The sequence below is a fragment of the Aedes albopictus genome, chromosome 3 (genome assembly GCF_035046485.1).
Source record: "Aedes albopictus strain Foshan chromosome 3, AalbF5, whole genome shotgun sequence".
NCBI lineage: Eukaryota > Metazoa > Arthropoda > Insecta > Diptera > Culicidae > Aedes > Aedes albopictus.
The window spans coordinates 446915135-446931973 of record NC_085138.1 but is presented as its reverse complement, the minus strand read 5'-3'; the positions used below and the strand labels follow the sequence as shown (position 1 = coordinate 446931973).

The following is a 16839-nucleotide window of genomic DNA, read 5'->3' as shown; positions in this document are numbered from 1 at the left end:
GAAGTTCAAGGAAGACCTAGTATGTCTTTAGAAATGAATACTCTTCAGTACAACGCTCAATGGACCTTTGCGATGTTACAACGCATGTAGCAAGAAATTATTGGCTATGTTTGTGGATCTTCTGGCCTTTACTCGCGGAAGTTCTTAGAGATCAAAATTGGAGGTCATGTTTGAAAATGATTTATTTACAGAACAATGCTCCGTATACCTGTAGGATGTAGAACAGTATCAGCGATGTAACAACAATCAATCGATTACGCTCGTAGATATCAAAGCCTTTACTCGCGAAAGTTCCTGAGTGTCCTGGAACATCTTTCTCTACACCACCTAGCTCCGTGGACCTGTAGAGTGTTGACAGTCTCCTTGATCCTTCGTTTCGTCCGTCTAGACAGTCCTTATCACCCCAAAATATCCTCTACGATCTTTCTTGGAAACAGTATGCACTCTGCTCCCCATAGCCCATCCCTTGTCCCCTTCCCCACTAACCCCTAGATTCAACCCTTACTACTACCCCCCCCCCCTTTCTTATTACTCTCTAAAACAAACCTCGGATATCTGAAGGTGAGGACATATCAAATAGATTCCCTCAGTTTTTTTTACACGGATTCCCGAATTAGCACGGTATTTTTTTACACGGTTTCGCGAATTAACACGGTTTTTTTTACACGGATTCGCGAATTAACACGGTTTGTTTTACACGGATTCGCGAATTAACACGGTTTTTTTTTACACGGTTTTTTTTTACACGGGACGTATCCCCCGTGTAAAAAAGACCTTAGTGTACTCATTTTGTGGCTTCCGCTCTCCATCCTCGGTCGCGCCCAATGCTCGCCAAGTCACGCTCCACCTGGTCCGCCCATCGTGCTCTCTGCGCTCCACGCCTTCTTGTGCCAACCGGATCCGTTGCAAACACCAGCTTTGCAGGGTTGTTGTCCGGCATTCTTGCAGCATGCCCTGCCCACCGTATCCTTCCGGCTTTGGCCACCTTCTGGATGCTGGGTTCGCCGTGAAGTGCAGCGAGCTCGTGGTACATTCTTCTCCGCCACACACCGTTCTCCTGCACACCGCCGAAGATTGTCCTTAGCACGCGTCGCTCGAAAACTCCGAGTGCTTGCAGGTCCTCCTCGAGCATGGTCCATGTCTCGTGCCCGTAGAAGATCACCGGTCTTATCAGCGTTTTGTACATGGTGCATTTGGTGCGTGGGTGAATCTTTTTCGACCGTAGTTTCTTCTGGAGCCCGTAGTAGGCCCGACTTCCGCTGATGATGCGCCTCCGAATTTCACGGCTCACGTTGTTGTCAGCCGTCAGTAAGGATCCGAGGTAGACGAATTCCTCCACCACCTTGAAAGTATCCCCGTCTATCGAAACATTACTACCCAGACGGATCCGGTCGTGTTCGGTTCCGCCTACCAGCATGTACTTTGTTTTTGATGCATTTACCACCAGTCCGACCTTTGCTGCTTCGCGTTTCAGGCGGGTGTACAGTTCTGCCACCGTTCCAAATGTTCTAGCGATAATGTCCATGTCGTCCGCATGACCGGATTTTGTGAAAATCGTTCCCCGGCTGTTGAGCCCGGCTCGTCGCATCACACCTTCCAGCGCGATGTTGAAGAGTAGACATGAGAGTCCGTCACCTTGTCGCAGTCCCCGGCGAGATACGAATGAACTGGATAGTTCACCCGAAACCCTTACGCAGTTTTGCACACCGTCCATCGTTGCTTTAATCAGTCTAGTCAGCTTCCCAGGAAAGCCGTTTTCGTCCATGATTCTCCATAGCTCTGCGCGGTCGATACTATCGTATGCCGCTTTGAAGTCGATGAACAGGTGGTGCGTTGGGACCTGGTATTCACGGCATTTCTGGAGGATTTGCCGTACGGTAAAGATCTGGTCCGTTGTCGACCGGCCGTCGATGAAGCCGGCTTGATAACTTCCCACGAACTCATTTGTTTTAGGTGACAGACGACGGAAGATGATCTGGGATAGCACTTTGTAGGCAGCATTCAAAATAGTGATCGCCCTGAAGTTCTCACATTCCAAATGGTCGCCTTTCTTGTGAATGGGGCAGATTACCCCTTCCTTCCACTCCTCCGGTAGCTGTTCGGTTTCCCAGATCCTGACTATCAGCCGATGCAGACAGGTGGCCAACTTTTCTGGGCCCATCTTGATGAGTTCAGCTGCGATACCATCCTTACCAGCTGCTTTGTTGGTTTTGAGCTGGTGAATGGCATCCTTAACTTCCCTCAGCGTGGGAGTTGGTTCATTTCCGTCCTCCGCTGCACTGGCGTCGTCGTTCCTTCCGTTGCCGTGGGCTCCCGTGCCTATGTTCTCCACGCCGTTCAGGTGCTGATCGAAGTGCTGCTTCCACCTTTCGATCACCTCACGTCCGTCCGTCAAGAGGCCTCCGTCTTTATCCCTGCATATTTCGGCTCGCGGCACGAAGCCGTTGCGGGATGCGTTGAGCTTCTGATAGAACTTCCGTGTTTCTTGGGAACGGCACAGCAGTTCCATTTCTTCACACTCCGCTTCTTCCAGGCGGCGCTTTTTCTCCCGAAACAGGCGGGTCTGCTGTTTCCGCTTCTGTTTGTAACGTTCCACGTTCTGTCGAGTCCCTTGCTGCAGCATTACCGCCCTCGCTGCGTTCTTCTCCTCCAGAACCGTTCTGCACTCTTCGTCGAACCATTCGTTCCGTCGATTCCGTTCCACGTACCCGATGGTACTCTCGGCTGCGTCGTTGATGGCTGCTTTCACTGTACTCCAGCAGTCCTCTGCTCCCAATGAAGTTGAGAGATCGGCAGTTCCACGTACCGAGTTTCCAATCGCAAGTGCTTTTTGTTCGCTGGGGTCGTTGCCGTTGGTCTCGGTTCGTATTATTCTGTTGCTGATTTTCCGTTACAATGGTTTTTTACGGCTGGCTCGTAGGGCCTGACACCAACCATCTACTTTCCGGAGGACCATAGTGCACAGTAGAGCTTAGATTGCTTCCCTGGCACTCGGACGTAGATCAGCCGCCCCTAACATGGGGATCAGACGCTGTTGAGAGCCGCTCTTCCTGGAGAACAGACGCTCAAGTTTGCCGAAGCAAACGTCACACCCACCCCCCCCCCCCATTCCCTGTCAGCCTATGACCAAAGTTCCCCAAGGGATTGGTTACCCGATCTTCCCTAAGGTTGTGCTCATAGTTTCCGACCGGTACCACGAGGAGGTATGGATAGGAGTTGTTGAGCAGAGGCTAGTGGATCACAATGTGATCTGAATTGTGCAGCATACCCAGCCTTTACCGTGCCCTCAGACCCCCTTCTCCAATTCAATGAATCACTTTCTATCGTAATTCGCACGGAATAAATACTCTTTCACACGTGGAAGAACGATCCGGAGGGCGTAGCACTAGCCAAACCGTCAACAGAAAAGAAGCAGCAACGCCTACTGCGCTTGCTCCTCTGTTCTGCGTTGGCCCCATATTGTGTAGTGCTACGGCGATAGTCTCCCAGTAGGTGCTGTAAACGTATTTTGTTTGGCGACTATCGTTACTACGGCGTAAAATCGACCACCTCTCCGCTTTGTCTTGGACGCCTTCTCAATGACTGCCCGGATTGCATCCACTATCGGTTTTGCCTTGTGAAATCCAAACAACATTGCTGAGCTTGGGAAGTAGTAGGGTCTTGTACCGTTTGGGCAGGTGTTCCAATTTTGGGAACTTGCCGCTATAACTAAGCCATCTTTATATAACTATTTTACTCGGGGAGGATTTTTTGACATTCTTCAACAAATAAAATTAAGGCGTATTGTTATACATTTTGATTTATAACCTTTGAATTGTTTAAAACCTCTAATACCACTGTGATTTACTACCTAGTCCAATTTCAGGAATGGATACTCCCACTTTTGAGATTCTTTCTCCGCATCGCACGTCTCCGCAATCAGATTCAACTCCGGAGTGGGTCCAACCGACAAACATTTGTTATGTTTCACACTTTTGAACTGCTTGGTCGCCTTTGAATACCGCCACTCTTGGTTGCCTTGTCCTTTGTGGCACTCGAACATCAGCAGCACGTTTCCATCGTAATCCAGACAGATGTTCTGGGTGCTTATCTCGCCCAACATATTGTGAACCCAGTGTTGATAGTCCTCGTCCGTACACGGTTCCATTCTGAACGTGTACCCTGCTTTCCGATATCGTATGCAATAAGCTTTGCCGACTCCGACGTTGGTAAACTGAAAATTTGTGGGGTTTTAGTTTTTCTATAAGCTTGGACCTTAAAATATACTGACCTTTCCATGTCCCACTCCAAATCCAATGGGGTCTTCCAGCTCAGGAAAAGCATTTTCCAAGTACCACTTGAATGGCTTGCAGTTGAGACTTTCTCGGAACTTCTTTCTTTCGGAAACGTCTCCAAAGTCTCCTCGAAACTCCGGACCTCCAAACATGTCGTGCACCACCTGGGCATATTGATCCAGCCACACTTCCGCTACTCGCACCGATCCAACTCTTACCCAGTCGGTCTTCACCCCATTCAAGTACGGATGACCGGCCTTCTGAATGTGACCTACCCTTGAGCAAGGCACCGTTTCCAATCGACCGCCACACATCCATGCCTTCACCGACAGCTCGACGTTCTCGCCGCCGTAAAGTCCCAACCCTTCATCGTACCACCCCAGATGGGCGAAGAAGCTCGTACTGATGGAAAACAGACCTCCGGCCATGATGGGAACGGGGAACGGTTCGAGCTTGTTCTTCGGTTGAACTTTCCGGTCCCATCGTCCACGCCAGCCGAACTGCAGCGCCCAATCGCAGGCACCGTAGAAGGTTTGCGACTTGTTCGCTATGAACGCCAGGTTGTGCTCATCGACCCAGTCGATCGTTGGTATGGCAACGGTGGTAGGATTCCGGGCTACTCGATCAAGTTGAGGTTCGAGCCACCCGGTTGTGCATTCGCAGTGAGCGTCCAGGAAAGTCAGCACTTCTGTGGTGGCGTTGCGCGCTCCGAGTAGGCGTGCTTTGACCAATCCCAAGCGCTTGGCGGATCGCAGTATACGAACTTTCTGCTCTTTGGCAAAGTATTCCTCCAGTTGGGTTTTCGTGTGGGCTGCAGTTGGGAAATCATAATAAAGTAAAATAGCAATATATATAAAATTCAGCAAAATTTGCTGATTCGTTCGGTAAACTCTGATGATCACCATCGACGCTTTGCAGAAATTTAGAAAAAAAATTGCCGAAAGCACTTGGTATGACTGCTCTGTGGTATTTTCCCCTAACAGTTCCAAAGTCTTTTACTTACGCATAAAGGAGCAATCATCCACCAGTATTACTTCCTTGATCAGTTCCGGAGGCGAACGGTCCAACACCGAATATACCGTCCTCACCAACACCGACCACGGCTCGTTGAAGAACACAATGACCACCGTAGTGGTCGGCAGCTGCTCCAACAGTCGACCCTTTTCCTTGCACCAGGGATCTCTGTAATCGGGCAGCCGTCGATGGACGGATATCAACGAACTGGCGTACTCGTTCAGCGCAAACGTCTTGAATTGCCGCTCCATAACCTCGCGAACTCCCATTGGAGCATCGGACGGAATGTAAACTGGAGCGCCCATGTCTCCCGGAGGCGGAGGTCCCTCATTGGGTGGCGGGTAGTCCGTGGTGTTCACGTGTGTAGAAGCAGCCACGGCTATACGGGGTTTGTCGGTTGAAATTTGTTGCACAAGTTCCACGCGTATTCCTTCTCTCTCTAACAATTGCAACTGTAGATACTCGATTCGGGCATTCATCGCCCGATGGTAAGATGTAAGCACAATTATTGCACAGAATATGACAATGCATATCAAAATTGATTGTGGCTTTATTGAACGAAAAGACACCTGTAATGCAAACATTAATGAAGACATCAGTTTTTCTTGTGACCCAGATATGCACCAAAACTTACCATTGTAACATGCGAAGCCCACTTGTAACTGTGGATTACCCGGGAGTATTAAATACCGCGATTTTATCACTTTTACGATCGAATTACGAATAGCACGCCGAAAGAAACAGACACCAAAAACAGACCTGCACTGAGCTATCTTCACGAAGTCCCCTTATCTTTGAACAACGATGATAAAGGTTGTTGAAAGCACGGTGTACGGTTTCATTGATAAAACCGTAGCGCAATTGGCCAATACTTGTGGATTTGAGTGAAAACAGTAACAGTCCGATTTTGCAGAACAGAACTAGTGATGTCGCTTCAACCAATTAAACGTCTCCACTGAGTGCTGGTTAGTGACCTTACTTACACTGGGTTGGTTCTAAGTGATCACAAGACATAACATGTTGTGGTACACTAGTCAAACTGTAAACTTTACGACCAAACAATGCAGAAGAAAACACAAGGCGAATCTATCGCACTTTTTGCCCCACTACAAGTTCAAGGGCATTGTTCGCAAGGTAGGTAACAACACTTTTGCACCTGTTTATACTCGATCGGTTAGAATCAGACTATGCGTTTATGTGAGCTCAGAAGTCCATCGTTTGAATTCGATAGGTATTATCGTTGTTTTTAGGTAAACAAATGGTTTCATTTTTTACCTCACATCTTTATCAATGAAACCACATCATGGAAGCCTTTCTGTCGTCACACCATTCTTTCACGCGGGGAGAGTCATTGTACATGGCAGAATTAGGTAGCATAAAGTTAGTTATTTTACGCGTCTGAACACTTTTCGTGATCAAAAGTATGTCATCTGTGCTCCAGTAAAAAGCATAAAAAATATATACTGATACTACTTACTCTTCGTTATTAATTTAAAGAAGCTATTTAACCAAACACCATTTGTGAACAGAAATTGATTCAGAGTTTCATTAGAAGGTACTTCCGAAAAAAAGCCTCTTACCAGACAGCAGCAGACTGTTCGTGTTACCGCGTGGCTGGATCGGAATAGACCGACAAAATCGCTCACCTGCGGCAGATTGTGTGTTGGGGGCACTAGTTTTGGCTTCTCTCAGGTTCCTAACCGCTTGGCACGACAGCACAGACAACTTGCAGACAACCCACCATTTTTAAGCCACACTGAGCTCAGTTCTTGTCAGCAAGCCCCATTGGCGTAGCTAGAACAAATTTGGCACCCCTTAGAATTTTTCCTTGATAGTCACCTAAAATTTAAAATTTCACAACAATAAATTTCAATATTTATTATAGGCATATTTGAATAAAACTTAAACACACCCGGAAATACTTATACACCTGTTGCACGTTTTGGCGTTTTGGATATTGGTCAGAACAATCAACAGACTTCTCTATGGATTCCTCCAGTAATACCTTTATCTATTCAAACAGTGATTTTTCAAGGCTTCCTTTATGGATTCCTCCCGATATTTCTTTAATAAACTTTTCTCAGGATTCTCCAGACAGTTCAGATGGGGTCGTACATACTAGAAGTTTCAGCGAGATTGATCCAGTAATTTCTCGTAGTATTTCTTTCGAAATTCTCCCTATGGTACTTCTTGGAATTCTTCTAGGGATTCTTCTAAAAATTTATCTTGGGATTTCTTCAGGAATTCTTGGTGGGGTTATTCAGGACAACCTTCCTGGGATTCTTCCAGAAGTTTCTTCCGTTGATTCTTCCAGGAATTCCTTCAGAGATTTTATTCAGAGATTCTTCCAGAAATTTCTCATGAAATTCCTCCAGGAGCTTATATTGGCCATCCTCCGGGAACTGTGGCTAGGATTCCAGCAAGGTCTCTTAGAACTCCTCCAATAATTCTCACTGTGATACCTTCAGGAATTCTACTAGGGAAGTTCTTTCGGAAATTCTTTTGTAACGTTCCGTCCCGTTACGCTAAGCAAACGGCTTAAGCGCCACCTTCCAAGTAGAAGGACTGTTCACTCTTCTCAATTACCCGGCAATGAAACCTCCCTCTCAGGGCAGGTCAACCTAGTTCTTAAGAAACGAAGCCGCACTCAACAACCCAAACGTCAGACAACTAATCAGAACCAACTCAAATTCTCAAAAAAAAAAAAAACTTACCGAAACCGAATCAAATATTCCTAAATTAGCCAATGGGGGAAATGCTTATCACTAAAAGAACCCAACACCAACCTTAAATCTAGAAATTCAACAAATTTGTGACGTATTAAAAAAAATGGAGTACCCTAACTAATCTAGAAGTAAGTTTTATTCAGATTCAATTTAAGCGAAGTTAATTTAAAAAATATATATATATTCAAATTCATCGAGTTCAAATCGATTGCCTTTAATTAAACTATTTAATTCAACTGCAAATTAAGGCAAACGTAACTCCTAACTGTGACGTCACGTTTCCGAAAAAAACTTCAAGAGCAAATTTTCGTTTCGTTTTGTCAGATCTGACCTTTTTACGCGACGATCCCTCGGCGGTCGTCCCACGTGGTCTTACGATTGGTTGTTGCGCACTTCAGTACTCACCGACTGGTCCAAACTTACACCAACGGCCGGTTCCACCATACGACTCGCGCGTCGGCGTCGGTTCCGGGGTATAGGCGTCCCCTTGCAGTGGAGTGTTGAGCTCCCAATTGGGATGTCAGCTCACGCCGCACGTCTTATTGGCGGACGAGTCGTCGTCACACGAAAAATGCTACCGTGGTAGCCAATGTTGCACAGCAGTGGCGGTGACGGTTTGGTGGGTCAAAACTCACAGCCTATCGGTGATGGTCGGTGGTAGTCCTCGCTGGATCTGAGGGATGATGGTCCACCCCAGACTAGCCGCCCACGTTGGGCAAGGAGGGCCTGTTCAACGTGGATCTTCACTAAATTTGATCACTTTTCCTATTAATTAGGCTTACCTGAATTTAGAATTAGCCGAAACACTCTACAAATCAGGCACAGTCTCAACAAGACTTTGTCTCACTCGACAAATTCAAATAATCTGCACAAAGACACAAATTTCACATTAAGTTTCATTAAAAAGACTATAAACTCCCGAAACTTACTTCGAGTTTAGTTCAAATTAGCTCAGCAAAACCAAAAATTTGTTTAAAAATCTCAAACTGATCTTTTTAATCACTCCGACAACTTGCGATGTTAACTGTTCGAAGCACTCCACTATTCTGAACGAACAATCGCGAGCTAGATTTAAACTTGGTTGCGCTAGTTAAATGATTACAATTCCCACCTATTGTTCCTTTTGTTTTAGTTGGCTGATTTAGGATTTTTCTTATGCAACTACGGCGCATTTAGTTGGAGTATCGAGAGCAGTTCTGGTTAATTCTCTACGACGCAATAGATTTGAAATGTGGCAATTAACGTGATTCTTAACTTAAGTTATAGATGGCGTATCGCCGGGTTTGCGTCCTTGCTAAGCTTAATAATGCTGTCAGTTTAGTTAAATTCATAACGAACACTAGTATAACATATACATGAAACGTATCAATGGAACGAAAAACACGAATAGGGTTCTAAATGACGTTACACTTTCAGAAAATCATCCTAGGATTTTTCTAAAAATCCCTTCGATGATTCTTCCAGAGATTTCTCCAAGGATTTAACCAGGACTTTTTCCAGAGGCAATTTCTTTTTCAGTTATTTTGCGGATTTATTAGACAATTTTATTGTGAAAAATTCTTTATGGTTTAACTGTATTTATATTCTTTGCTTCCGGAAGGTCCCTAATTAGAAAATCTAAATTCTCAACTGGTCTTGGTCAAAGAAAATCCCATGAAATTCACGAAAAACTTACTGAAAAAAATCCCAAAGAAATTGTCGGAAAAAAAATCCATCAAAATTACATTAGAGCTTTCAAAGTAGTTGCCAAAAGAATTCATATAAGAATTACCAGAGGAATCCCAGAATAAGAAATATTAAAACTTTTCAAGGAAATTGGACAAATCCAATATCAAAATAAATTGCCGAAATATTCTATATATTCTATAAAAAAAACAAAGAAATGAAATCGAAGAAATTCTCAAAGAATGTTCCGAAAGCATTAAAGAAATTTCTGAAGAAAATTTAAAAAGAACCCCAAAAGTAATCACCGTGACAGAATTTTGAAAGAACCGCCAAAATTTTTTTTTTCAAATAAATTCCCGAAGGAAATCACTAAGAAATTTGCCGAATCAAATTCCAAAGGAATTATTAAAGAAATTCCAAAAAGTAATAATCGAAGTTGCCAATATTTTCGAATGAATTGCTGATGAAACTCCCGAACAAATGTTCAATGTAAGTAACATCGGAACTGCCGAAGGTATTCCGGAATCATCTACTGCAGGAATTCCTTACATAAAAACTGAAGAAATCTAGAAGAAAGTGTCTGAAGATTTTTCAATAAAATTATAGAAGCGATTTATGAAAGACTTTCCGAAGGAATTGGCGATGGAATACCGAATAGCATAAATTATAAAAGTTCAAAAAATGGACGAAAATCCAAAAAAAAGCAGAATGACTTGCCGAAGATATTAAAAACAAATGTGTGGAAGTTCCCAGAGTCATTGTCGAATGGCTTCACTAAAAGAATTTCCTAGGGAACTGCCTGAAGAATAATTAGAGAATTTTTAAAAGCAAATATCAATAGAATTGCTGACATTTACAAAACAATGCTTGAAATACTATTTAAAAAATCAGCTTTATACAGCATTCCATTCACCAGATATATTAATACACTCTGTTCCATAACTATAGATCCATCAAATATTTATTTACTATTTATTCAAAGTGCAACTGATTATTTCATGCACTACGCCATTATGATTACCCATGTGCCTTACACATACTACCATGCAATTTTATTCAGGACCATGTGTGAATACAGATAAATTAAAAAAAAACTGAAATCCCTTTGTTTCATGATCATAGATCCAATACATGTAAGTCATTCGTTGTGCCCAATCAACGCGTTGTTTTAGGTTCTGTGCTCAGGTTTATTTCAGCGTTTGACGTTTCGTTACGTGTAAACTTCAATTTATAATTTGCCGTGTGCAAAATATATATCTGAAGTTGGAATAAGAAAGATTTCGACACATCAAGACAGGTGTTCAATCGTTTGTGAAATTTCTCGTCGTGTAAGCAAATTTCATCGTGCTGTTGTAATTTTTTTAAAGATTGAATTCAATACAGCAGAAAGAAAACTCGAGGAAGCTGTCTAATCGCATAAACGGAATAAGGATCGTGTAGAGTTCGGAACAGTATTAAATACCAAAAATAATCGTCTTTTACCACAGGTTTTTATTCTCCGTTTTTGGACGCCACTCCCGGCGCACACGCCAGCCACTCGCCTTCTACCTTCTCTCTCCTTACAGTGTCAGATTGCATTGTTACATATCAAGTTAAGTTTGCATTACACTTGTGATCTTCAGCTATGTGTCCTATCCTACAGATCGCAATCAACTCACTAAAAAGTTTGAACCAGTTAAAGAAAGAACTAGGTAGCAGTAGACGTCTCGCGTTTGGCAATTTATAGAGTCCTGAAAGAATGTCCACACGATCAACGTGAAAAAATGGAATGAGCTCCTCAACTTTTGAGCCATCATAAGGATTCGTGCTCAAAATTTGATTGCGATAACATGTGTTGAGATTGGAGTAAAGCACTACAGTTGACTCCACATTTTGATGTTCTACAGGTAAATGTCATCTTGTACCGACTTTTCGAACCCTCTATGCAGAATACCCTCTTCGAATGAGTGTATTCAGTTTTATACCTTTTAATTCTACCCTCTAAGGGCGGCAGGCGGCATATAGGGCTGAATTAACTCCTAAACTACCAAGGGTCCAAAAAAAGTCGGAAGTCCAACTTTGACAAGGGATTTCTCGGCCGTTTTTCAACCGATTTCAAAACTTTTTTTTGCGATGGAACCGGACAGGTTTCAAGATCATTGTCCATTTAAAAAAATATGAAATAGATGCATCTACCCAAAGTTATTAAGCAAAAGGCACTTCCTAGTTTTTTTTGAGAGCGCATTTTTTGCGCACATTGATCAATAAAACAAAATTTAAAGCGATGACATATGGTTTTCTCGACTCTTAATCATGCGTACAGCTGGAGTGAACATGTTTATACAAAATTAGTGATTTTTCAGTACACTGATATTTTACCTTACTCAAAAAACTGCTAAAATACCCCATTTTTCACATAAAATAAGCAATGAATCAAAATTCAAAGCGATGACATATAGCTTTTTTGGTCTTAAATTGTTCGTAGAATTGTACTCGACATTTTTGATGAACAATGAAAATGTGCTAATAACACTCTTATTTTGTTTTACCAGGAAAACTACGAAAATTCCATACTTTTTACACAAAGTAGTCAACAAAACTGAATTTCAAACGAAAACCTCTAGTTTTTTAGCCTTGAAATGTTCGTAGCAGTTTGGGGGACATACTTGAAGGATAAATGTGATGTTTTCATTACACTCAAATTTTGATTTACTCAAAAATCAACGAAAGTACCACATTTTTCACGCAAAGTGGGTAACAAAAATAATGGCTTACAATGCAAAGTAGTTTATTACCTTTAAATTATTCGTGAAAGCGTACTGGACTCATCAAGAACGAGTAATAGTGATGTTTTCATGACACACTTAATTTACTTTACTCGAAAAGCTACAAAAATATCATAATTTTCATACAAAACTGTCAATAAAACAAAATTTAAAGCCATAATATGTAGTTGTATGGCCTTAAATTTTCCGTTACAATGTATTGGACCTGTTTTTGGTAAAATGTTGATGTTTACGTTACACTTATATTTTGTTTTATAAAAAAATGTACGAAAATACCACAAAAAAGCGAATAAGCCAAAATTTAAGGTAATGTTATGTAGTTATTCAACTTTGAATTTATCGTAGTAGTTTAGTGGATTTATTTGAACAACTCTAGTGAACTTTTTATTACACTCATATTTTATTTCACTCAGAATACTAGGAAAATACCATATTTTTCACACAAAGTAGTCAACAAATAAAAATATAAGGCAATGCATTCTGGTTTTGGAACTGGGAAACCTCGGAAAAAAGCTAAGGTAGGAAATATTTAGAAAATTCATGAAAGAACTCTACAAATCTCTTAGAGAAATCCCGGGAGAAACTCCGGATAAAAACCAGCAAAGAAATTCAGGAGAAATATCGGAAAACTCTTTTGCAGAAATTCCAGAAGTAATTATCTTAAATCTCTAAAAAATATCGAAAAAAAACACGGAAGGTACTATTAATGGGAGCAAATAAAAGAAAAACACTTTGCATGGGAACTAGGATGGATACTTGAGAGAACTGGAGAAATCCAAAAAAAAACTTCGAAAATGCTCCAGGACAAAATATAAGAGATTCGTGAAAAAAAATATGATAATATTCTAAATGATTTTTCGATGGATTCACTGAGAAAATCTGTGGAAGGTTTACTGAATGAATCCTTGGAAAAATTTATCAAGCAATCGCTAGAGGAGTTTCTGATGAAAACCCAAAGAAATAATTCACGGAAACATTTCAAAAGTTTTCTAAAAGAATTCCTCGAGGAAAAGAACCCCTAAATAAATTCCGCATGCATCCTTGATGTTTTTGAAAATATCCCTGAAGGAATCTCTGGAATATTTTTGAAAGATTTTTGAAAAAAAACTCACGACAAAATATTTTGAAAGAATCTTTGAAAGATATCCTATTATATGAATGCACCTTTGGGAAATTTCTGAAAAACAAATGTATATAGTAGAGTTTCTGAAGCAATATCGTAAAACGGGGTAGCTTTGATAGTTTTTCAGCAAATTTCCCTAATATTATTCCATGTATTTTTCCTGATTTAATAATTTTAAAACAAATACAGGCGTCTCAGTTATAATTGCAATGCAAGGATTGGACAGTTTTAATTGTATTGGGTGATCACTATTTTTTTTCATATGAGCGAAAATCACATTTTTATTTTGGAGAAACTTTGATAGTGCTCTGAAAAACATATTAAATCCCAAAAAATATTACAGATTGCAACGCAAAGAGTATCAGTATGATGGGAAAAGCCGTATGAAACATGTTAGGTTAATTTATTGTATCAAAACATGAATAATTTTATAAAATTATAAATAACAAAGTGAGTCAGTACTCCACTTGAGTGAAAATCTCAGTGCTTTTAGCTATCAAAAAAAATATCTGTGTAAAAATATATTTTTCAAGGTACATCAACATGTGACTATATGCTGCGCATAGTAAGTTCTCTTCATTTGAGTTGTTTTTGATTTTTTATGAACAAATTTAGAAAACAACGAGTGTAATTGAAAGATCACTATTGTTTATCAAACAAGTATAGTACTTTTTACAATTAATTTCATGGCAAAAAAAGCTATAATGCATTGCCTTATATTTTTATTTGTTAACTACTTTGTGTGAAAATGTGGTAGTTTCCTAGTATTCCAAGTGAAATAAAATATGAGTGTAATAAAAAATTCACTAGGGTTGTTCACATAAATCCACTTAACTACTACGATAAATTCAAAGTTGAATAACAACATATCATTACCTTAAATTTTGGCTTATTCGCTTTTTTGTGGTATTTTCGTACATTTTTTTATAAACAAAATATAAGTGTAACGTAAACATCAACATTTTATCAAAAACAGGTCCAATACATTGTAACGGAAAATTTAAGGCCATACAACTACATATTATGGCTTTAAATTTTGTTTTATTGACAGTTTTATATGAAAATTATGATATTTTTGTAACTTTTCGAGTAAAATAAATTAAGTGTGTCATGAAAACATCACTATTACTCATCAAGAACGTCCAATACGCTTTCACGAATAATTTAAAGGTAAAAAACTACTTTGCATTGTAAGCCATTATTTTTGTTAACCACTTTGCGTGAAAAATGTGGTACTTTCGTTGATTTTTGAGTGAACCAAAATTTGAGTGTAATGAAAACATCACTATTATTCTTCAAGTATGTCCCCCAAACAACTACGAACATTTCAAGGCTAAAAACTTGATGTTCTCGTTTGAAATTTAGTTTTGTCGACTACTTTGTGTAAAAAGTATGGAATTTTCGTAGTTTTCCTGGTAAAACAAAATAAGAGTGTTATTAGCACATTTTCATTGTTCATCAAAAATGTTGAGTACAATTCTACGAACAATTTAAGACCAAAAAAGCTATTTGTCATCGCTTTGAATTTTGATTTATTGCTTATTTTATGTGAAAAATAGGGTATTTTAGCAGTTTTTTGAGTAAGGTAAAATATCAGTGTACTGAAAAATCACTAATTTTGCATAAACATGTTCACTCCAGCTGTACGCATGATTTAGAGTCGAAAAAACCATATGTCATCGCTTTAAATTTTGTTTTATTGATCAATGTGCGCAAAAAACGCGCTCTCAAAAAAACTAGGAAGTGCCTTTTGCCTAATAACTTTGGGTAGACGCATCTATTTTATATTTTTTTAAATGGACGATGATCTTGAAACCTGTCCGGTTCCATCGCAAAAAAAAGTTTTAAAATCGGTTGAAAAACGGCCGAGAAATGCCTTGTCAAAGTTGGACTTCCGACTTTTTTTGGACCCTTGGTAGTTCGCGGGAGTTTTTACCCCCTCAGTAGTTTAAGTGTTAAAAGCTAAAAACTGATTACAGTTCTTCGAAGGTAAATATCACTTTATCTCCCTGTCTTTATTCGATCCCGATGATTTTTATTCTAGATTTTATCTCGATTTATCAATAGATTATTTTACAGGGTACTGTACCTGGTTTTCAAGGTGCAAATTATTCTAAGAAGGTGAAATTATATCTGTTTGATGAAGGTTTTTCTTAGTTGCGAAAGTTTGAAAATTGGTTCTTTATTCTGATCTCTAAATTCTTCAACAAATTACATCATGCTCATCTCGAAAGATAGGATGGTCCTTCAATATGCGGCGAATCAACTGTTATTTGTTTAAATATTTATTTAATTGGCTTCTCAAGACATATTTGACACTTTGGGAGACCTTTTAGGTCGAAAAGAAGTTCAGCTTGTATCGACCGAATGGCTTTTTTTCGTACTGGAGAGATTCACGAAAATAACCACGTTACTTTTCAAGGAACCTCTCGGGGGGTGGGGGCATGATAGTATGGAGAGGGTTCTGTCGACTCGAATGGACGGGAACTCAGGGATGTGCCGAGCTTCTGAACCTGAAAAATATTGCGCATTTAGTTCACCACTGGACTGCACATTCTGTCTTAATAAGTGCGAAAACGTTAATAAAAGTGCGCGATAGCATCAAATCCAGTTGATGTCTTCGGCGCACTATTTCTTTGATTTATGCTAAATAAGTGCTCTGAACACATCGAGTTTATTTGCTGCAGTCGCGCACTTTTATTTAAGTTTTCGCACTCTTGAAAACTCGTGCGGTAGTCCAGTGGTGAACTAAATGCGCTATATATTCTATCGTTTTTAGCGTAACAATGCCGTGTTAACAAATTATACAACGTTTTATCAAGATCATGAATACACTTGTTCACATGGTTCAAGCAACTATGGCTTAGTTTCGTGTAAAGCTTATTCAGATTAAAGAATGGTCAGCTTATTACCCTGACCAGAACCCAATTGAGAATTTGTGGGGTTGATTATAAAATCAGTGTGTAAATAAAATAAGCCGTACGGATGTTTTCCAAATCTAAGCCGTATAGTTGTTTGAACGTAGAATAAAATCCATTAAAAGTTAATTAAATGTATCCTGGATAGGCTGTTTGAGCTTATTAAGAACAAACGCGAGACTACTCATTATTGATATGTTGAATGTTTTGTGTAGCTTAAATTAACTAGCATGAATTCTCGCTTGGATCTATTGTTAAGAAACAAGGGAATTTATATAAGTTTATTTATCAGATTCAGAGAAAACATCTTCTTCTTCTTCTTCTTCTTTATGGCTCTACGTCCCCACTGGGACT

At 40.2% G+C, this 16839-nt stretch overlaps 1 protein-coding gene across 1 annotated transcript; it reads right to left on the bottom strand.

The window, feature by feature from the left end:
• Nucleotides 1-3781: 3781 nt before the first annotated feature.
• On the bottom strand, nucleotides 3782-6476 carry LOC134292138 (putative polypeptide N-acetylgalactosaminyltransferase 9). Its single transcript, XM_062860907.1, has 4 exons — nucleotides 5923-6476; nucleotides 5278-5857; nucleotides 4271-5085; nucleotides 3782-4213 (listed from the first exon to the last, which is right to left on the bottom strand). Exons 1-4 carry the CDS (start codon nucleotides 5923-5925, stop codon nucleotides 3851-3853), a joined length of 1761 nt encoding a protein of 586 aa, XP_062716891.1. The 5' UTR covers nucleotides 5926-6476; the 3' UTR covers nucleotides 3782-3850.
• Nucleotides 6477-16839: the final 10363 nt, after the last annotated feature.

What these genes read in the sequence shown, in the direction of transcription:
- LOC134292138 (XM_062860907.1), bottom strand. An exon ending in GGATGATTGCTCCTTTATGC is followed by an intron (nt 5,086 to 5,277) that starts GTAAGTAAAAGA and finishes TCCCAACTGCAG; the next exon opens with CCCACACGAAAACCCAACTG. An exon ending in TTGGAGTGGGACATGGAAAG is followed by an intron (nt 4,214 to 4,270) that starts GTCAGTATATTT and finishes ACAAATTTTCAG; the next exon opens with TTTACCAACGTCGGAGTCGG.